Source organism: Squalius cephalus (assembly GCF_949319135.1).
Source record: "Squalius cephalus genome assembly, chromosome: 16".
Taxonomy (NCBI): Eukaryota; Metazoa; Chordata; class Actinopteri; order Cypriniformes; family Leuciscidae; genus Squalius; species Squalius cephalus.
The window spans coordinates 7,003,608-7,026,631 of NC_137137.1; the positions used below are offsets into that span (position 1 = coordinate 7,003,608).

The 23,024-nt window shown below is 37.5% G+C and overlaps 2 protein-coding genes and 1 long non-coding RNA gene across 3 annotated transcripts in view; 2 read left to right on the forward strand and 1 right to left on the reverse strand.

Moving 5' to 3' along the window:
- Positions 1-23,024, forward strand: part of ntng2a (netrin g2a) — a 62,964-nt gene that overhangs the window by 34,644 nt on the left and 5,296 nt on the right. Inside the window, exons 4-5 of the mRNA XM_079897229.1 lie at positions 5,624-5,796; positions 6,150-6,173. Of these exons, the coding sequence (XP_079753355.1) occupies positions 5,624-5,796; positions 6,150-6,173 (197 nt within the window). The remainder of the gene's footprint in view (positions 1-5,623; positions 5,797-6,149; positions 6,174-23,024) is intronic.
- LOC307174333 (uncharacterized protein) lies at positions 6,789-21,656 on the forward strand (the record flags this gene model as incomplete). Its single annotated transcript, XM_079898094.1, has 6 exons — positions 6,789-7,138; positions 15,224-15,310; positions 17,463-17,564; positions 18,854-19,933; positions 21,153-21,278; positions 21,643-21,656. Exons 1-6 carry the CDS (start codon positions 6,826-6,828, stop codon positions 21,654-21,656), a joined length of 1,722 nt encoding a protein of 573 aa, XP_079754220.1. The 5' UTR covers positions 6,789-6,825.
- Positions 7,789-14,441, reverse strand: LOC307173806. The gene is made up of 3 exons (XR_013823909.1): positions 14,306-14,441; positions 12,752-12,833; positions 7,789-7,956 (listed from the first exon to the last, which is right to left on the reverse strand). It is a non-coding gene; the product is annotated as an uncharacterized lncRNA (long non-coding RNA).

Below are 23,024 nucleotides of genomic sequence, written 5' to 3' on the forward strand. Positions count from 1 at the left end.
ACAAGGTACAAGGCAAAACAGGAACCAATCACAGGAAGTGAACACAGAAACAATGGGGAACTAAGAATATACTTCAACATAAAAGTCCTACAAAACACAAGACAGTACAGGGATCGTGACAACGTACTGTATATGCATGATTTTTCTTTTATCAGCAAGACATCCAACCTGAATAATAAATAAAAATCCAATGAATCCAGTGACAAAAACCTTTAAGTTAGGATAAAGATACAGTTCAAGGGATGTGTTCTGTGAATTTATTTTCACCAGATTCATCATCATCATCATCTATGTTTATATTTGTGTGTGGGTGATTCTGTGCATGCAGACTACACGTCAGCAATTACATTAGGGTGGGAAACTGAACCTAGATCAGCAATTATCCCAGAACTGCAACTGAAATTCCCTAATTATTTGATGTTTACACATCTACATTGAAGGCGAAGGCTACATTTTCCCAGGCCTTTCCAACGCAACTTGCAGCTCACAAGTCTGAAGCTTTGAGAAGAATCCACAACAGCTGACTAGTTAGTACTGGTGCTCTCCTTTAGCTCCTCTGTTTTGCCGGAGCATTAAGGGCCATATGTTTATCACACACTCCTGATTCTCCAGTCACAGATGGCCAGATAGGGGTTTGATCCTATCCCAACAGCAGAGCCTGGCAGCAAGCGTGCCCATGAGATCTGTTCCTGTCCCGAGCAGTGGGGTCCCAGCCCTGCGGTGTCTGGATATAGCTGCCCTGGATCGACACAGATTCACCCCAGAAAAAGATGCTGTTACTTCGTCTGCCTACCGAGACCCAGGAAGCCTCCTGCTGTTCTCCTGAAACCTGCAGAGAGGTTGCCTGGTTTGCTGCATTCTGCGCTAAAAATGCACACGGGCCGGTTCATCCACCCTATAATGCCAGCGTTTTAATAAGAGCAAAATGGCCTTGCCCTCTCTGTCCTTAACAGCATCACAAATGATTTCTTCTGTCCTTGGTTTTTAATCACAAGACTTTCCTGTCTACGTGGCTTTTTTTTTTTTGGTGATGTGTCAATAATTTAGAATATTCATGATGATGAGGAATGCATACCAATCTGCAAGCTAGTGTCCGTATCGCTTGCAGTTTTCACACTCACTATCCATGCACATTTACAAAACGCCAGCAGGCATTTATTCAGCTGTCAAACCAGACAGATTTCTTTTTAGGGTTGTTTTTGCCAAGGCCTTGAATCACTTCAAGCGCTGTTTTTTTTTTTCCGCGGCATGTTAGATTCCCGCAGCTGCCCTGTATTAGTCGCTGGTGCGACTAATCTGGCTTTGTTTGAGATGCAAGTCCTGATTTAACACATGTTTAAGTGTGCTGAATGCACCTTCATTGGGTGTTGCTTTGACTAAGAACACTTTCATTCATATGTTTAGTCTTTTAAAACACTTTTCATTCACCTTATATTAGTCTGAAAATGTCTGACAATGTATAAATATTGATCATCATTTCTGCAGTTTTTTTTTACATCATGAACATTTCCACCACAGTGTCATTTCCATCACATTTCATATTGGTGGAAATTACATTTTATAAATGTCTGACTCCTTTGTCTTGCTAGTGCTAATTTTGTAACTAACATTTTATGTAAACAAAAATACATATATACACACATTATATGTTCACACTTTTGCATAATTTGACAAAATTAAACCTCGATTTAAAATGATAAAACATAATACCACAAAAGTAATAGTTATATTATTTACTTCGATTTTTCTTGACACATCACACTTTCTCTGAAGCTGCAAACGTTATATATATAATAAACAATTAATTGCAAATTGGTTGTGGTTAAAATGATGTAACAGCTGAGGGATGTAACTGCACTAAAAAAATTATTTAAATAATTTTCAGTAGTGAAATTTTTATGATTGAATCAATCTCTTAATTTTTAAAATGCAATATTTTTATGATGGAATTTCTGGGTCTGGCAAGAGTAAAACTAAATCTACAGTATAAAGGAATTAGAAAAATAGCGGTTAAAAGTTTGGTGTATGCGGTACGATTTTTAAATATTTTTCAAAGAATCCTCTTACACAGCAAGGCTGCATTTATTTGATCAATGATACAGTAAAACATTTGAATAGTAGTGCACATGATGAGACAGTAAAAAGTTTCCAAGACACGAAGAAAAACGTGCCCATAGATGGATCAACACCCAAATATGCAACCCAAGCAAAATAAACACATGGAGCAAGACGCTCTTGAGAACACATCTATATCTGCTCGCGGTGCTCTACATTATTCAAAGACTCATTCTCATCCGTTTCTCAGCGCTCCTCACAGGATGAGTCCTAATTTCAATCTGTACATAAGAGGATTGTAAAGCCCACACACTGGATTTGGTCAGAAATTGATATGAGACCCTGCCGTGCTTTAATTGATTAACGTTCGTCTGAGATCCTGCGCTGTCTCACAAAAGTAGAGAGGTCTCCCTTAAGGCGAGGATCTCCGAAACGAAGTGGTCCGCCGCTGATTAATTTGTCATGATAGGAGCTTGATAGGCACTTGGTCTTGGAGAAACAGCCAAATGAATGAGTGTGTGATTGACACTGGGTTTTAATTATGGCTTAAAGTCCTCAAGAGGGAAGTCTAACTGTTTCCTCAGGCTTTCGAAGAAAGACCTAATTAAAGTAAATGAAATGAAGTAAAATCACACATGTTTGAGATGTAGTAAACGAGAGGGTGTGGAAACAGACAGGTTGGAAACAGATATATATATATTTTAAAGTTACAATTACATACTAAGATATGCACTAGGATGCAGTGCACTGTGTTTAATTAAGATTACGTATAGTTTCATTTTCATGCTTAAATGGGGGAAAAAAAAAAACATTTAAACATGCAAACAAGAAATAGCTTTACAGCAATCTAGCAAGGCACAAGACAGCATTTTATTCCGGAGTTTCGTGTTGGGATAGCATCACTTTTTTCATGGGAAACTTCAGAGGGCGAGGTATGACCTCATTATACAGCAATACAAGGTTTGGTTATGGGGTGTCCGCATGGAAATATATAGGTCAGCTTCATAAATATTTCATGCAAATGGATTGCTGTTCGCTCTAGTGAGCATGAAAAAAAAATCCGAAGCATTGGGATTTACACACTCATTTGATTAGAGAGATTGTAATTGCAAAAGTCGTCATTTCCATACTAACCTGCTTTCCTCCCCAGACCTTTAATCTCAACTATCCTTAAACTCGGCTGTCAGATAGCCAGAGCATTCCTCATAAACTCAAAGGAGGGAAGCGACATTTTGTGGAGCACTGCAGATTTTTCTTATAAAGCAACCGATAAGGAGAGACAAGGCAAGGCCATCTCAATATCCCCCATTTATTCTCATTACTAGCGATAATCATTACTCACTCTCTCTCTCTTTTGTTCGTTCCATCTTTCTCGAGGTATTCCCTTCCCCCCAGTAGATGGCTGCTATATTTGGAGTAGAGCAGACGGAAGCTGTTTACCGTCTCCACAGATCCCAGAGTTTTATCTCCAACATCAGAGACAAAAAGAATCAAACTCACCCGCATCTACAACAAACACAAACAGCCTCTATAGTGCTTACAAACAGAAGAGTTGATAATGATGAAACATCAAGCAAAGTAGACTTTAATATTACACTAATATCTAGAAGAGTGGACAGAAGTTTTCAGGACCACACACACCATAAAAAATGACTTGTTTCACTTGTTTTCCAGTGAAGGCATCTAAAAATCCTTAAAAAGCAACACTACATAACTCTAGTTTTCCTAGATTGTATCTTGTCTTACTACACCAGTGTTATTTTAGTATTATGTATATACTATTAAATCGTTTTCATTTAAATTATGGTAATTAGTATTTTTAATATCTATTTAGCATTAGTTTTAGTTTGAGTAATTTTATTAATTATACTTAAATTATAAATGAACTAAGTGAAATATATATATTTTTTTTTTACAGTTTATAGTTACAATAACACTGCACTGCCAGATTTTAACTTTAGACTAAAAACAAAACATGCCAGTGCATTATGACAAATCCAGACATATTTACTTGAGAAGCATATTACTTAAGATATTTAAGTCTTATTTTCTGAAAAATTGCTATATATATGTGTATATATCTGCCAGTGGGGTAAGAAAAATAAACAATTCAAATTGAGAACAAGTTTATATTTCTTACCTCCTTGGCAGACATTTCCCTTGTTTAGAGTAAAGTCAGTTAATTTTGATACATTTTTCAGAAAACAAGACTTGCTATCTTATGTAATTTTGCTTCTCAAGTAATGTATATTGATTTGTTGAGAATGTTACATGTATTTGTACTGGAAAACAAAACAAAAAAATATAGAGGAAGAAAATAATTTTTTGTTGTGTACAGCAACCTGCAATAAGATCACTGCCTTAAAGGGATAGTTCACTTTGAAATTAAATTTTGGTATGTTTTAGCTTACCTCAAGGGCATCCAAGATGTAGGTGTCTTTTTTTCCGCAGTAGTTTCAATTTTGAAATTTTTAGGTCAGACCGTTCTTGTCTCTCAGTCAGATAATGCAGGTCTGTGGTCACTGTCTCAAAGAGCATGCACAGAGTCCAAATTAAAACAATTCCCCATCGTCCAAATTAAACAATTCCCCATCGTAAGTACACATTGATTGCCTAAGACACGAAACGAGCGGTTTGTGTGAGAAAACAAACAGTATTTATATCGTTTTTACCTTTTGTACACAGCCACGTCCAAGTGATCTGAAGGCGTGGGCGCTTCCTATTGTGTGACGTGTGCGCAGACTGGTGCATAGATATATACAATAGATGCCGCCTTGACTACGGCAGTTCATTGGGACGAGGTGACATCTAGTGTATATATATCTATGCACCAGTCTGTGCACACGTCACACAATAGGAAGTGCCCGCGCCTTCAGATATAAACGATATAAATACTGTTCGTTTTCTCACACAAACCGCTCGTTTCGTGTCTTAGGCCATCAATGTGTACTTACGATGGGGAATTGTTTAATTTGGACGATGGGGAATTGTTTTAATTTGGACTCTGTGCATGCTCTTTGAGACAGTGACCACAGACCTGCATTATATGACTGACAGACAAGAACGGTTTGACCTAAAAATATCAAAATTGAAACTACTGCGGAAAAAAAGACACCTACATCTTGGATGCCCTTGAGGTAAGCTAAAACATACCAAAATTTAATTTCAAAGTGAACTATCCCTTTAAATCTGAGATTTTGTCCAAACCGGCCGTGATAAGCAAAAAAAACAGCAGGCCTGAACCAGCGGTGTACTGGATAGCCCCGCCCACAGTGATATCTCATTGGCCCAAAACCCCTCTCTTTAACTACACATCAGCCATGATCTAAAGATCTGTAGAATCCACAATATTCCCTACAGGTACTGTTTTAGCCGTGCGCTATGGTGTCTGGCTCCACTAATTAGCCTAGCTGATTTCTTGAGCCAAGTAGGTGAGCTAATGAGCTATACCTCGGGTGACCCTAACTAATAAAAGGTGGGAATCGTCCTCGGCGGTGCAGCTTTCGCCCTTGCCTGTGGCTGCGATGTAACAAGCGTGCTAATTGTCCGCTGTTCCCTGTTTTCACAGGTGTAAGTGTAACCTCCACGCTGGTCAGTGCTCCCTCCGTGACGGGACCCTTCAGTGCGACTGCGAGCACAACACCACTGGACAAGACTGTTCGGCCTGTGAGAGAGGTTTCAAAGCCAAGTCCTGGAAGCCCGGCTCATACTTGCCCACACCCAACGGCTCCCCGAACATTTGTAAGAATTATGCACCTGCTATATTCAGACACGCGCACACACCTGAGAAGAACATATGATTTACGTACAGTGTAGAAAACTGGGGCATCTTCACTTGCTAAGGAAAGCAGAATAGCACAAAGCTTTCAAAGTAACTTCGCAATAAAAAGAAGATAGGCATATTGAATAGTTGAAATGTACAGTTCATGGCTACTGTACGCTCACTGCCTGCAAAAGCGAGGCGGGCTTCTGTATTTTTTAATATTAGATGTGCTCCAGAGTGGTAGAGAAATAATAAACCCACAAGAGTGTTTTCAAAAATAAAGGAGTAAAACTCTCTCATTTGTTTTATCTTCCTCTCTTTGTGTTTGCAGGTGAGGCGTCGGGAACATCTGGCAGTAAGTGGCATGCTAACGGAATACGCTGACTGTCGTTTTCATGTTTTCGCTCCTGCTGCCATCACTCTTTTTAGCCTCTTTATTTCATGTCGTTAACAAGACGTCGGTTATAATCCGTCCCTTAACTGTCACTGTGAACTCTGATGGCGTGATGCATTTTTCCACAGTTTTCTACTTCATAAATGTTTCATGTGATGTAAGACGCAAAGCATTCTAATGCTGGCTTGTGATGTATGAGGGTTTGCTCAAGGTTATGGGAGATTTCAGTGCAGTTCTGCCCATTTGTGGTGGTTTAATATTGTTTTGTTGGAAATCTGAGGTGATGACTGATCTCATGAGGAATACAGAGTCAGATTCTTCTTAAAGGTGCACTCTGTTTTTTTTTGTTTTTTTTTAAAGGTGAAGTGTTTCCCATTTTTAGTGATACTAGTGACGCAGATATCACTAACTTTTGCATCTAAAGAATGGTAAAATGTTTCAAATTATTTAGACGCGCACATTTTACTCATATCAGCTGCATAAAAGCTGTTTTACTATACCATAATGAGATCACATGACCAGCTGAATACTACTCACTTCATCTCTGTAAACCTTTTTTCTGACCCTTTCGGTTGTGTAATTATTTAGTAAGAATGTTGGGTAAATAGGGTATATGACAATGTCAGACACCAAAAACTACGCTTTTACTCAAATCTTCAACATCGCAAGTTGGTGTACGAGCCAAGTCCAAGACCCGAAAAAAATTACTTGGTGCAAGAAAATGTTGGTCTCAACAGGCTGTAATGTTGTTTTTTTATCCTCAGTGCCAACACTAGCAGTTACGCTTGACCCAGCCACTGTACCAATGTCTATAACTCCATCCATAACACCACCCACAGACTCAACACCAACCAGCACAGAGTCAGTCCAACCAATCACAGAACCCCAGACTCCGGCTCCATCCACGTCTGTAGACACGTTTACAGGTTCAAGCTTTTTTAAAGTCAATAGAGTAGTGTAGTTTGTCTTGTGATGCTCTGTAGATTAAAATAGGTTGGTCTTGTAGTAGTAGAACAGAGTTCAGTAGAAGAGACCTTTAGGTAAACTAGAAGATGATTATTTACAAGATAACAGAACTGCATAAAAGTACCAAAAACTACCATGGCATTTTAGGACATGCACCATGATGCTGTACCATGTAAATACCATAGTACATGGATACGGTAATCATTCAGTACCATGGTACATGTGTATGGGTAGTTGACAAATGAACATGAAGTAGTTTTATTCAGTAAGGATGCACTAAACTGATCAAACGTGAGAGTAAATGTTACAAAATAGTTTTATTTCCAATATATAAAAGAATCCTAAAAAGTTTACAAAAATATTAAGCTGCACAGCTGTTTTCAACACTGTTGAAAAACGTATTTGCTAATAAGCAAATAAGCATATTAGAATGATTTCTGAAGGATCGTCTGAAGACTGGAGTAATGATGCTGACAATTCAGCTTTGAATTGCCAGCATAAAAAAAAAATTTTAAGTTTTTGAATAAATTTATTTTTTTGTTTAGTTTCCAACCAAATAATGAAAATATAAGAGAAATTACATGCCATGTCAACTGCCCATATACCACAAGTACTGGCATGTGGTATTATTACCATTTGAAACCATAACTGTACTGTGGTACCGTCACAGTGCTTCTTCCCAACCTCTGACCAATGAATAACAGTCACTGGAGTGAGAACAATTTATCTCAGTGTGTGTCGGGCCGTGGACTCTCACACTCCCTCAGGGTCCCGCTGCCTGTCATCAAACACACATGCAGAAGACACATTAATACATTATTTCACTCAAAGTAATATGTTGAAATATCTCCATAATTCAATATTATTAGGGCCTGTCAGAATGGCCTGATTTTAGAGTTTGTGATGTCTTTTTTTTAAATCATTGCCAAGCTGAAAATATTTAATAACCTTCACTGGAAATAACTAGGATTGTTTGGAATGGTGCGAAATAATCTTCCACATGCAGCATGCAATGCATATTTTGCGAGGTCTGGCAACATTTGTCCGCAAAAAGTAATGTTTTGTGTATGTTTAATGATGTGTGAGAGAGGATTTTCTCCCGAGATTTAGGTGTGATGTCCCTTTATAAAATAGACATAGTGATGTGTTTGCTGTTACAGGACGAATTTGTGCTGTACTAAAAGTTTCATGGTCACTCCTAATATTTTTAGACCCTGGAAAGAATTTGTGGTTTCATTTTATCATCCATAACCAATTCATTCATTCTGCTGAATGATGGAACAATCTGACACTGACCAAGGACTCTTGCAGGACATTACCGAAATCTCAATATTCAGATTATGAAACTTGAGTAAGATATTTCTTTTGCATGAAAGACATCTGGATTAAAGTTAGCCTCAGCTTCAAACACACCCATGGACAATCTATATACCTACATAACATGACTACAGAGCCCCTTAAGGGACATGATAAGGGGGATAAAATGTGAAATGGGAGGAACATTTATTTGTCAATGCTTTTGCGTTCTCTCACAAATGTTTTGCGTTCCCCCGAGAAACTGCATTTATTCACAAAGAACACAAAAGTGGACGGAAAGTTTCTCTGGGGAATTCAAAACATTTGCAAGAGAACGCAAAAGCATTAACATATAATTTTAATTCCCATCTCATATTTTTTTATCACCCCTTTAGGGTCTCTTTAAATATTTGCAATATTATATTGTTTGAGGCAGACAGTTATTACTGGGCTCCCATGCACATGCTAAACCATTTTAAATAGTGATTTATGGGCATGTAAAAATCTCAAAAGTTTATAGTAACATTATAAAAACATATCTATGACTATGTCTTTTGGAAATTTCTATTGACAGTATTTTTAGTTACACTACAGTTCATAAGTTTGTGGGCAGATAGATTTTTAACGTTTTAAGTCCTTTATGCTCAAAGGCAGCATTTATTTGATTAAAAAAATACAGTAATAACAGTAATATTGTGAAATATTATTACAATGTAAAATAGCACTTTTCTATTTTAATATATTTTAATAATTTATCCCTGTGTTGGCAAAACTGATCCTTCAGAAATCATTCTAATATACTGATTTGCTGCTCAAAAAACATTTCTTATTATTATCAATGTTGAAAACAGTTGTGCTGCTTAATATTTCTGTGGAAACTGTGACTTCCCCCCCCAGGATTCTTTGATTAATAGAACGTTCAAAAGAACAGCATTTATTTGAAATAGAAACTTTTGTAATAATATAGATGTCTTTACTGACACTTTTGATCAATTTAACTCATCCTTGCTGAATAAAAGTGTTAATTTAAAAAAAAAAAAAAAATACAAAAAAACCATTAGCTCTAATGTGGATCCTAACATCTAGAATTTTTTTAGTGCAAACTATTAAATAAATGTTAAAGATTTGTATGCAGTAAATAATACATAATTAATTGGAAAATTCATGCAAAAGAACTTTGTTAGTCACATATCAACAAGATACCAAATATGTATTTGTATAATACACTTTGCATGTCTGTGAAATAATCAGAATGTATGACTTTACACTTCATTGAACGCCAGCCTATTATTGTGGCATGTACTGTATCATTGATTTCAGATTTACCCACCCATAAACATCAATATTAAAAAAACGAAATGGGTTTGGTCACTTTACAAGATGATCAGACGGCAGTTATTGGCCAGAATGAGTTACGATGTGGAAGCAAATCTTGGTTCAAATCTAGTTGTTCAAGTAGGACTGCAGCAGCCGTGACCTCTGTGACCTAGTCGTGTTGAAACGGGAAGGTTATCAGCATATGCGCTTCAGGGCCAAATCAAGACATCATTACCAAAATGATCTCCAAACAGTCCTGGGATTGAACCCTACTGCTATCCAGTATCATTTTTTATTTTATTTTTATTGAATTTTACTGTGTGAAAGGATGAGGAATAAAATATGATTGGCACGGTTTATTCCATTCCTCTTTCCTGGATAGAGTGTTTGGAAACTGTGATAGAAAGCTCTCACTGTCCTAAAGGAGAAGACAGAGCAGAAAACAGAGTGCAAGAGAGAGAGAGAGAGAATGCAATAGAGAAAGACAGAGAGCAGGAATTTGGAGGAAATGGATGATGAATGTTTATTAATCTTGTGGGCCTCCCATCACACTAAAAATAACCCTCATGCATTTATCCAGCAAGGGCAATGTTATTGCACATCTTCTTGCCCAAGTGTCTGAGGCAGTGCATGGGGAGAAGCATCTAGAAGATTTAGTGAGCAACTGTATGTAATAAAGCTGAAATTATTCATAATTACTGCAAGGAACTGGCTCTGTTCCAAAACCAAGTGAACTTCCTTGCTGTCTACAGCCTACATAGGCGCCTGTCTTCTAAGACAGCATGTTAACTGAAATGGAAGCTCATAAGTGATCTAAATAGGCTGCGACTTAATGGGTCATATATACAAACAGCGTTCAAGTAGATAGGAGCTGGACTTGTATGCTTATTAACTAGAAAAGAGTTGCCAGAGGAAGGTTCTAAATAGTGAACTGACTTTTGTTAAAGAAACTCTAACAAGTATAAATATATATAGCATATTTTACTATTGAGTAATAGGTACATAAACATTTTTAAATGTAACTTTTTAGCCATACTTTTTTTTTGCATTAAATAAATGATATTTATAATCAACTTTTCTCACACATTTTTTACACCATCTTGGATAAATTGTCACAATGCATTTTGGCATTGCTTCCTTTGACACACTGCCTTAGAATCTGGCCAAAAGAGTTTTCTTAGAAGGCAGCACAATCATGCTGCTTACGTTTTGGAACAGCAGGAGCGCACGCTTGCTGCCTTAACTACTCAGCTTACTAGATTTTGGAAGAGAGCCATTAATTCACAAGATTGCAAGTCTGTTTTTTTTTTTTTTCTTTCATCTCTCTCAAACAAACACAATTTCTTTGTCTCTCTCTGTCATCCTAATGTGGTCAGAGAAGGAGAGCGGTCTGAAGTAGATCTGGCCACTCTCTGCCTGCCCTGCTCTTTTGGTTCTGGTCCGGTTCGGTGGCAGATGGCAGGTGGGGGTGAACGCGAGAAATCTGCCCGTGCTCCAGCTCTCACGTTAACCCCCCGTGGCCATATGCCTGCCCTCCTGTTACCCGTTCCCTGTTCATTGGCCCTGAACGGAGCTCCTCGCTCTCTCACACACATGCAGTCTTTGTCCAGAAAGCATGACTGTACTGCGAGAGGCTAATTCCATTGGAAGCCTGTTAAAAGGCACTGGATGATAATACCTCTCTGGATGCCTCTACTGATCATCCTGTGTGAATGGACATGCTTGACACGGCATCATAAAATCGTCATCGTAAATGATGTTGAATATACAGTCAATCTAGCTCATTTACAACAGTGTAGACCAATAATAAAAAATAGCACAGATGGAACACAAGAACATGCATAGACTCCTAAAACACTCTATGTCTATTCAATGATTTTACACATTTGCCACAATACTGAAATGTCTAAAATGTCTTTTTTCAGCAAATACTGGTATATGAGATTCATTGTGAAACATTTGATATCATACAGGTAATTTGATTGACAGCTCTTTTACTTTTACATTTTTTTTTAACCAGAAACGGTTTTAGACCCCTATTCACTACTGTTAAAAATCATTCAGCAAGGATGCATTAAATTGATCAAAAGTAATACTAAAGACATTTAAGGGTTCACACCAAGAATGATAACTTAAAAGACAGCTATAATATATATCAGCGTCCATGGCAACAGACAATAAAGCCGGGGATTGTGATTTGCTGTCAATATTTTTCATGTCATTCATCAGTTGGAAATTATTATTAATATATTTTAAACTGATTATAACAATATTGTTCCTCTGTGCTGTTATCGTTATAATTATGGTGTGGACTTTATCTCTATCATTAAACGTATGCCCTTTGGTGTGAAGTGGTCTTTATAATGTAAAAACCTTTTAAAAAATCCTGTACTTTTGAACTTTCTTTATTAATCAAAGAATCCTGAAAAAATGTTTGACAGTTTCCAGAAAAATATTAAGCAGCACAAATGTTTTCAACATGAAGAAATGTTTCTTGAGCGGCAAATCAGCATATTAGAATGAGTTCTGAAGGTACTGGTAATGATGCTGAAAATTCAGCTTTGACATCACAGCAATACATTACACTTTAAAATGTATTAAAATAGAACATTATTTAACTAAAATATTTTAAAATATTTAACAATATTAGAGTTTTTACTGTATTTTTGATCAAATAAATGTAGCCTGCGTGAGCTTAAGAGTCTTCAATCAATTTTAAAAAACATTTTTTTCAATCTTACTGACCCCTAAATTTTGAACAGTATAGTGTATATACTGTAAATTGTCTCTGTTATGATTTTCCAATCTCTTTGTTTGTGAAATGAACTGAACGTAACTGAAAACTGAAAATAACTGAAAACTGGTGCGACATAATGAAAAAGCACCAACATGTAAAAGTGGTCGGTCATACAGGTATGTTAAAGGGATAGTTAACCCCAAAATAAAAATCATTCACTCACCCTCATGATGTTCCAAAACCTGTATGACTGTGTGACTTGCTCGCTGGTTCTGACATCAACACCATGACTTTCCATAATTATCCTGATAGAAGGAAGTTTTGCATTACATAGTGAGAGTATTATAGAGAACATATTACATCAAAGTCTTTTATTCCAAAAGAGAAAGGAAAATCCTATTTTCCATAATATGTTCACTTTATATAAAACAGTTTGTATAATTTCGAAAATGCAACACCGATCTCATAGAACATGAAACCCTGAGTGAATCTCTCACTGAATTATTACCCAGAGACTGAGACATAAATTATTTTCATCCACGCCACTCAGACGCAACACTAAATAAAACATCTATCAGTAATATGGCCCATTTTTCATTTGCAAACCATATAAATACAATAAACCCACGGAATTAGGGAACAGTGTCTTCAGCCATGCTTTAATTATGAAAACACTGGGGAGGGATGCAACCTTAATAAAACATCAGCATGCCTGAGAGCAGGAAGTATCGGCCTGCTGCGGTGCTCGCTGTGGGCTGCCCACGCTGAATCCCAAAGCTCCCATCAGCACCAGCACAGTGTGAGCTGACATGGTCATTCCTCTTCCAGAGGGAAGACACCTGCTCCTATTGAGACAGACAAACAGACGACAGCAAATAGACTAACATGCATGAAACGCCGAATGCCACGTTCCATGTTTGATGTACAGTACTGTGAATACTGGTATAGACAGAGATGATTAGCATTATGCTGGCATTGAGGAGCGCGTGTTACTTTACTTAAAGGGGTCATATAATGGTACATGCGCTTTTACAAGTTGATTGTACTGAAATGTGTGTTGGCAGTGCCTGTACACAACCATCATATAATGATAAAAATCCATCCAGTGTTTTTTTTTTTTTAAATCTCCTTATATGTTTTCCCCTGTCTCAAATCGAGCCGTTCGATCTTGTGACGTCACAAGATCGGACGCCCCTCCCACGATTGTTGATTGACAGCAGCGTTTCAACACAGACCCGCCCTGAGCGAGCTGTCATCATAGTCCGCATTGTTGATACGCTGGAGTAGAATGGCGTCTAAGCGATTGTGGTGTTCTGTTCTTGGTGTAATAACGAACACAGCAGTCATTTTGATGTTCCTAAATCCGAACCGCTGTTTCGAAGGGAATATTCCCCACGATCAACGTCAATGCTTTCATGTTTGCGCGAATCATTTCTCACCAGACTGCTTTAGAAACGAGGGTCAGTATAAAACTGGACATAAACATACATTACAACAAATTCTTAGGTGTCCTTCAACTACTGCTAGAAACATTCCTGCCGTGACCTCATGTCAGTGCTTCAGCCCTGACAGTTGTACCTAACACTGCATAGATAACGTTACGCATCACTGACAAGCCTACATTTACCGTAAAAAGTTTTTCATGACCATTAGCTGTAACATCAATCTGTCAATGAACTAACGTATACATCAGTAAACACATAGCGTTCGTATCTCAATCTACTCTACCCTGTCAATACATACAAAGATAAATCAAAGTGACATTACGTTAAACAACCATTCAGAAACGTCCTGTTCGAGCCTTAATTCTCGAACTTCTTCAGGGCCGTCATCTTGTTCTGGGTCCGACTCCGGTTCAAATTGATTCGGTTGCACAGATGTGTCCTCAGAGACTCCCGCTGCCATTCTCTCTCCAAAATATACCCTCAACTGTTGTCAAGGCAACACTCAAAACACCCCACAGAACAGAGGGGGGGTGAGCAAAGCTCATTATCATTTAAAGACACATGCACTTAAATGGCGTGCTGAAAACAGAGCTGTTTTTGACCAGGTAAAATGAGTGTTTTCTTACAATACTAATGAGAATTTTTAATTAAAGTATATTACAAACTTTTCATTTAGACCCTAAAGAATCATATTAAGTTGTACAAAAATGGCATTATATGACCCCTTTAAGATTCAATCAAAAAGTTTTTTTTTTTTTACATTTACAGAATGAAACGATGCAAATAAGCATGCACAATCAAATATCCAATAATGACACATACAAATAAATCAGTGAATAAAAATGTATATGTACACTGACTATGATGGAGATACCAAAGTATTGTTGAAAGTACCTTGAAGTACCATGTAATACTATGGTATATAAAATGGCATTCAAACAGTATCATGGTATATACACCTGAAACCATCACTGCATAAAGATATAGTATCATTGCAGTATATGGACATGACAGAGTGTATATGATCGACTGATGTCATGGGTAAATCCATACATCATCAAAAGCGTGCGAGTCCTTCTCTAGTGCTTGTCCCCTTTAGTGCTGTGGGCTGCAGTAAAGTGCCTTTAGCGGTGCCCTTTATTTGTGGTCAGCGAATAGCTGAGATCAGGCTGATTTAGGCTCTGATGGGCAATATTGTCGTGGTATTTGATCCCTGTACTGGCAATCTCATCCTTCTGTCTGCTGACTAGACACGGCCACCTCCAGTGACACATCGACTTCTCCTCCTGCTCCAACAGGCGGCTCAGTGATCCCTGAATCCCTCACCAATACACCAGGTGACACAAGCAGAGACTACATTAGCATATTTGAGCAGTTTCTGCTGGTGTATCGATACTGTCTCGATTTATGAAGCCTTGTTTAATAGACGTGCTCTTAGCTCCCTGTTTTGCATGAAAGTCCACATGAAATGCCATTCGTAATCCATTTTAGTTCACAATATGATGCGATTCTCAAGGTAACAGTATGTTCAAATGCAAGAGAAAATGTGGGGTGAAAGTCGAGAATTAATTGGATTGTGAAAACTGGACCAGACAAACGTTTGAATTACTTACAATAAGATCTGTATCTTGTATTGGGAAAGTAAATATGGTTGATTATCATTTCATGTTGACTTTAAAGTTCCTTTTCGTTGCTGTTTAGTAGTAGATTAACCATAGTGTGTCTTTAAGATCAAGCATTGCTTAGCTGTGGTGTTTTATGGTGTGTTCACACTTGTATTGTCTTGGTTCTCTTGGTTCTTTTGGTCCTGACCAAAAACAAAAATTATACATTGCCTGGTTCGCTTAGTGTTCACACTGTCATTTTTAAGACTTAACCTAAAGATACAAAACAAAAAAATAGCTTTTATGGCGTATATTTTGCAACAGAACTTACCGAACATCTAAAAAAACACTGTGTGTTGGGCTAAATGCACTCATTGTATGTGCATACATATGATGGTATTTTTACCAGCTGAAAACTTGTGAATTCAATTAAATTCAATTCACATTTATTTGTATAGCACTTTTCACAATACAAATCATTTCAAAGCAGCTTTACAGAAAATGCATGAGTCCACATTACAATTTAGAGTGATCTGTTATCAGAGGTGACTGTCTTAGTTTTGTATTTCAGAAATGTACACATACAAATCACAGTTAGCTAAAAATACATTAATTTAAACAATGTAATAATTTAAGCCAGAAACAATGAGCTCATTGAAGTAATGAATACTTGTTTGTGAACAAATTATTATGACAGAAAATTGTAGCATTGGTGCATGTTGATTCAGAAGAGTGTGAAGAGTTTATAAAAAGTGCAAAGGAGGCAAAACAGCAAAAACATGCAAACGAAGATCTGCTGCGAGTGCGAGGAGATGGCGGTTCTGTATTGGGAAACGTAGCTCCTATAGACCTTATTCAGAGCAGCGCCATGACAGATATGAAAGTGAGGCTGTGAGGGATAGACTTGCCGTGTTTCCAATGGCATCCGCTGTAAAAAGCTGTATAAAGCTCCTTGATTACTTAACATTTTCCACAGCTTATATTGTCGGGAGTTTTTTGTCAACTGAAATTTCGTGGAAAGATATTTTCCAGTGTTTCATGAGCAGAACAATCCAAAAACACATTAAATAACAGTACAGCCCATTGAAGAGATGCATGTCTGTCCCTCACAGCCTCGCTTTCATTCCCATTAAAAATCAAATATGGCACTGCTGTGAATAAGGTCTATGACAAGAAAAAACAGGTATGCTTGGGCATTCTGTCCTTTTTAGGGTGGCATCTTGTGACATCACGTCCTCATTTTGGTTCGTTTAGATGTGTTTGGTCTGTGTTATGTACATATTTCAGTCGAACCGCACCAGAGTTCGCTTGGAAGCAGACTGAGACCAACTCTTCAGGGTTCTCGGTCCTTTTGTTTGGTGTGCACCAGAGTTGGGATGGCAGCGTTCACACATATTTAAAGAAGCGCACTAACAGAGCAACTGCACCAGAGTTCATTTTAATTGAACCAAACCTGCCAAGTGTGAACACACCCAGATTTAGCTTTGTGGTTGAATTTATACCAGTCATTAAAAAATATATAATAATGTATGATAATAAAATCAGTAATCACATCTAAAAACAATTATCATTGTCATCATCAAACTAATTTATTAAAACTGAAAAATAGCTCGGAACTAAAAACTGTGCCATTAAACTTTAGGATATTTAGAAAATTATACAACCAAAGCTAGATGTACACTACATCACCCACTTGTATTTTTTATAGGCTTTGTATTCTTTTGCATAAGTACAAGTATGTTTTCCAAAGCTAAAATTAAAAATAGAGGTGTTAACAGTAGGAGGTATCTGGCCCTCTTTACTTACTCTCTCGGCTCTCAACTCAACACTGTAATTCTACTGTCCCAAGTGCTGCTTGTGACAAGCTTTCTGCCCACAATGCCAGCTGCTACCATCTCGAGCCAGACAGACACCTCGTCTTTAACTACGATGCCATCTCTGTCTAGTCCAACACTCACAGTCGTACCCACGGCACCTGACCAGCCAGGTAAGTGAAAGTCCAGTAAATGTCACAATCACAATTTGTTGACAAGTTTGCACAAGACAATAATACACAAAGAACCTTTTTTCTTTAAATGTCTTCCAGTATTAAAGTTTTGATTTTTAAAGAGTAAATCCATCAGAACTCTGTTCGCAAAGATATTTTAACCTTGATATGAGCCATAATATATGCAAGCGTGTGTCTATCTATTTACATGTAGGTGAGACATTCTTCATTTATTCTGTCTCGCTTGTGTTACTAATTAAGATGTGAAATATTCAGCAGGGAGCATGTTTAAAGCCATACTTTGAGTCTTGTTCTTTTGCCCTCCTGGTTGTGAGAATGCATACATTACAGTTATTCTATTAGAAGGCGCTTTGAATCTTTACACGCTTTCAAAGAGCCTAGAATACTCAATACCTAAAAAGGATGATTTAGTCATTTATATGAGCCTCATATTTCTTTTTTAAAAAGTTTCATATTTTTTTTGTGAAAAGTAAAAAAAAAAAAAAAAACATTCCAATGTTTATATGCTCATTTATTGCATTTAAAGCAGTGAGTTCTGCTTACCAAGGAGGTCGACTTTCCATTTGGACGTGCTAAACAGCAGGTGTTCAGTTTTGGTGACTGTGAAACATTTGTGAAATTTTTTCGCTTTCTTTGTGTAATCAAAACAAAATGCCACCACCTCACCTATCCCACCATTTCTGCCTCACGCACCAGGTGTGTGTAGCGTCCGCCTTTCGAACCTAATGGCGCTGAAGCTGTAACTAAAAATGAAAATGGCAAGCCCAGCCTCGGGAGATAAATCATTCAATACTCTGTTATTGTGAAACACAATCACTTTCGAGAGCACATGGTGTGGCGTTCGGGGCTCAGCTGAAGGCCGGAGCTCAATTCTTTCAGATCTATTTCTGAATAGCGATTGAATGAGCAGCTGCTAAATATTTCATAAGAGAAAAGAGACCAGGTCATGGTAAGGAAGACCAAAAAGGGGCCAATTTATTGAACTTACGGAGAAAGAGATAGATACATGAAACCATAACAGGAAAGTGCAACGAGTCCTGTCCTTGAAGAGTTGGACAGAGGCACGAGTAGGGGGAAGTGATTCTATCAGGGCTTGTGTATCTCGTTTCTGCTGAACTGGAAATGACGAAAGGTTGAATCGCTACAATAACATCCATTATGTACAGTATGTAAGCCCAAAGCGCAGTAATGGCATCCGTAGGCATCTTTACTGCTTTTGACAGAACAGTTTAGATATCTGACTCTTTATGCTCTGTACACAATTACAGTTTCCGCAGCACCAGATGTGATACCCGATGCGGCCACCACTGCAACCGACACCCTCACTGCAACAACTGGCTTTGTTACAAGAAATCCACTATCTGTTCTTCCCGAGGTCACTGATGTATTTGCCTCATCCTCTGATGGCATTGCAACAACACTTTATATGGTCACCCAAGCAATATCTTCTGCAACCGTGGCAACAACACCTTCTGCAACCATGGCAACTTTTGAAACAACATCTTCAGCATCAGCTAGCACCGTTCAACTGCCAACCTCTCTGGCACCTGTTTCTGATGTTTCTTCAGTGGACACGCGTGAAGTGGTTACAGCAAATACTGTGGTAAACTTAGTTAAAAGTACTGTTGTGTCCTCAACTGATGCAGCAATAAAGCCAGTTGATGCACTCTCTCCAGGCATTGATTTGATTGTCCCAACATCTGATATTCCTGTAACTTCTGCATCTGATGTTGATGCTCCTGCCACTGATGGTATTGCTCCATCTCTTGATATGGTTGTAACAGTTAAAACAGTTGCAGAAACAGTCACCACCAACATACTCCCACCTACAATTGCCACACCTCTTCTGACAAGTGACCCTCTGCAAGCTCCAGTTCTTGATGCTACTCCTCAACCTGATGCTGAGACTGACAGTAAACCTCCATCCAAAGATGCAAAGAACAGTGAAGTTCCTCTCATTGAGACCAATGAGGAAAAAACAGCAACAAACATGGGAAAGAAAGATAAAGATGCTTCTGACAGTAAACCTCCATCTGAAGTAGGAGAAAACAGTGAGCTTGCCCTCATTGAGACCAAGGAGGAAAAAACAGCAACAAATTTGGAGAAGAAAGATAAAGATGCTCCTGCCAGTAAACCTTCATCTGAAGTAGGAGAAAACAGTGAAGTTCCTCTTGCTGAGACCAAGGAGGAGAAAACAGCAACAAACCTAGAAAAGAAAGATAAAGATGCTCCTGCCAGTAAACCTTCATCTGAAGTAGGAGAAAACAGTGAGGTTCCCCTCATTGAGACCAAGGAGGAGAAAACAGCATCAGACCTAGAGAAGAAAGATAAAGATGCAGAAGCCCCAGGTACCCACAGCAATTCTGACATCTCAAGTATATTTCCTGCTAAAGTGCAAATTACACGATGCACTTTTAAATGCACAATCTGCACAATCTGAAGTCTGTGTTACACAACCCTAATTGCCTTCAGAACAGTTAGCCAAAGGCCTAACCCTCTTAAGGGAATAATAAATGAAAATTCTGTCATCATTTACTCACCCTCGTCTTGTTCAAAACTTGTATGACTTACTTTCTTCTGTGAAACGCAATAGGTGATGCTAGGCAAAATGACAGCCTCACTCACGATTCTCTTTCATTATATGAAAAAAATAAGATTTTTTTTGGCGAATATTCAATAAAAAAAAAGAAGAAAGAAATCCTTTTCCACAGAAGAAAGGAAGTCATATGAGTTCTAGAGGATGAGTAAATGATGATAGAATTCTCATTTCGGGTGAACTACTGTATCCCTTAAAAGACTTTTTAAACAAAATAGTTTTATATATCCAGAGTAATAAATAATGACAGTATTTGTTTTGTCGATACTGATCCTGACATAAAGCGTTCAGGCAGGCTGTATTCAACTTTTCTATTTGGCATCAAATATGCGTTCTGTCAAACTTGTTTTGAACTTTTGTGGTTTCTGAAACATTCAAAAAGTTTAGTATACACTACCATTCAAAAGTTTGGGGTTGGTAAGAAATTTTTATGTTTTTAAAAAGAAATCTTTAAAGCTCACCAAGGCTGTGTTTATTTTTATTTTTTTAAATACAGTAATATTTTGAAATTACATGTATTATTACAATTTAAAATGACTGTTTTCTATTTTACTATATTTTAAAATGTATTTAATTCCTGTGAAGGCAAACAATTGTGCTGCTTAATATTTTTGTGAAAATCTGTGATGCTTTATTTCTATTTCTGAAGTATAAATGTCTTCAGTGTCACCAATTTAATGCATACCTGCTGAGTAAATAACTTTAAAAAAAAGAAAAGAAAAAGATCTTACTGACCCCAAACTTTTTTTTTTTTAAATGTTCTTTTAAAGACACCCCACATCCACACACACCAACCACATGTCTGAAACAAAATCTTTAAATATTAAAATACTATGTTTTCATAAAACAAATCATGTATGGTTATCAGATTTAAACAATGAATAAAATGAACTGGAAAATAATTCTATGTGACGACTGACGAGTTCTTCTTCAAATACTCATGATTTCTCTGGTGTAAACCATATCTGCAGACATTAAGAGGAACAACGAGGCTGGGGAAATCGAAAAAAGCAGGGAAGACAAAGAGAAAAAGAAAAAAGAGAAAAAGGAAAAAAAGAAAGAAAAAGATTTTGAAAAAAAAGAGTATGAGAAAAAAGGTATGCAGCGAGTGTGTGTATTTTGTGTAGCTTGACTATAGAAATGAAACAAACAGATACTGCACTCATCGGACACAGCATTTTACTATTTAAATGACTGCGGTCTGAAAATGCATTTCTGCTTGACTGCATGGTACCTACACTGGTGCTGTGGATGAGATGGAGTATCTGTTAGTGAAGAACATTTACAGCTTGTAGTGTATCGATTGGTTTAGCAGCCATTAGATCCACAGAAAGAAACTCTAAACCCTAGTTTTCTCTAGTTTTAGGCTTTGTTTTGTGTACATCATCAGTTTTCTTAAATAACAGTAGCATCATTTCAGTGTCTCTGGTTTCACATTTCTTGAGTGATTTGTGCCAATAGTGCAGCAGCGTTAGCCAACAAATATCCAACAAAGAGCTTAATGTTGCTTTTATTCCAAAGTTGTTGCAAGGATTTTGATCCCCGGAGGGCCAAAAACGCAGTTGTCAAGGATAGCGTACATCAGATTTCAAGGTAAGGCGATGCTTTAAATCAAGACAGAAAAAAGACATTATTTTCAGGGTTTCAATGACATTTTATGTGAATCATCTATTTATATGCATTAGCACTCCTGTAGGCAATGCTTATCAAAGGATGATTCAGTTTTGATTTCTGTTTTCTAGAATGTGGACAGACACTAATATGGAAACTGTGGAAAAATTGCTGCCTAAATGTTATTCATTTCCTCTCTTCCATGTCGCTCTTTCTTGTCTCTCTCCTTTCTTTGTGCTCACATGTTTTGTTTTTTGCTTTGTCTCATAAGGTAAGCCGCTCATGATGTATTGTGTTTGCTGGAAAACAGAAAGATCTCCCCCAGGCTGTATAATCAAAAGCGTCCTCTTCTAGAAACTAGCTACTTTGCATTTTCACTCTTCGAGTGTTAGACAGCTGTCTGCTGAAGATGCAAGATCGTTTGTGAAACATCGCTCCATCCCTTCACCAATCTGGGGAGTAATTGAGCATTTATATTTAATTAGCTGCTCTTGCCCCCCATCCCACTGCTTGGCTGACTGTGACACAGCAGGACCCCACGTCGCCAGCATCTTTAAAACATCATATCAATTATTCAAAGCCCCAAGTGTTTAAACAGCAAAGAATCGAAAAAAGAACAGCTTCTCAAACAGCTCATTATCAGTGTTTATCAGTGTCATACTAATGTCTGCTTAAACTATGTTAATTAAGCCCTACAGGTGGATTTATTTACTCTAATGACTATAACTTCCTTAGTCATTCTGTTTGGATATGTCTAAACTACTGTTATGTAAAAACACCCCAAAAATCTTTAAAATGTAATAATACAGTTAAACTAGACACTACTGTAGTTACAGTTAATAGACTCACAGAGGAACTATTTACAACTTAACTTTAAATTACATGATGAAACTGGAAAGGTGCCACAATAAAATAAACAAATAATTACAGTTGTACATAAAATACCAATGCATAAACAGAAATTAAATAGTAAAAATGAGGCTACAAGGAAAGCAGTCTAATGAGTACTGCTGATCCACAGTTGACCCTTCGCTAAGCTCCGCCAACCTTAGTGGTTTACTGTTGCTGACTCGGACAAGCTTTACAGTATGTCTCATAGGAATGATCTGGAGATTGCCATGAACAGTTTAATTTTCAGTATAATCAGTTCACAAAATGGAAAAAAAATATGTTATTCCTAGGTGGGCTGGAGTGAATTATGGCACAGCAAAACATTTTTATTAGCAGATTTA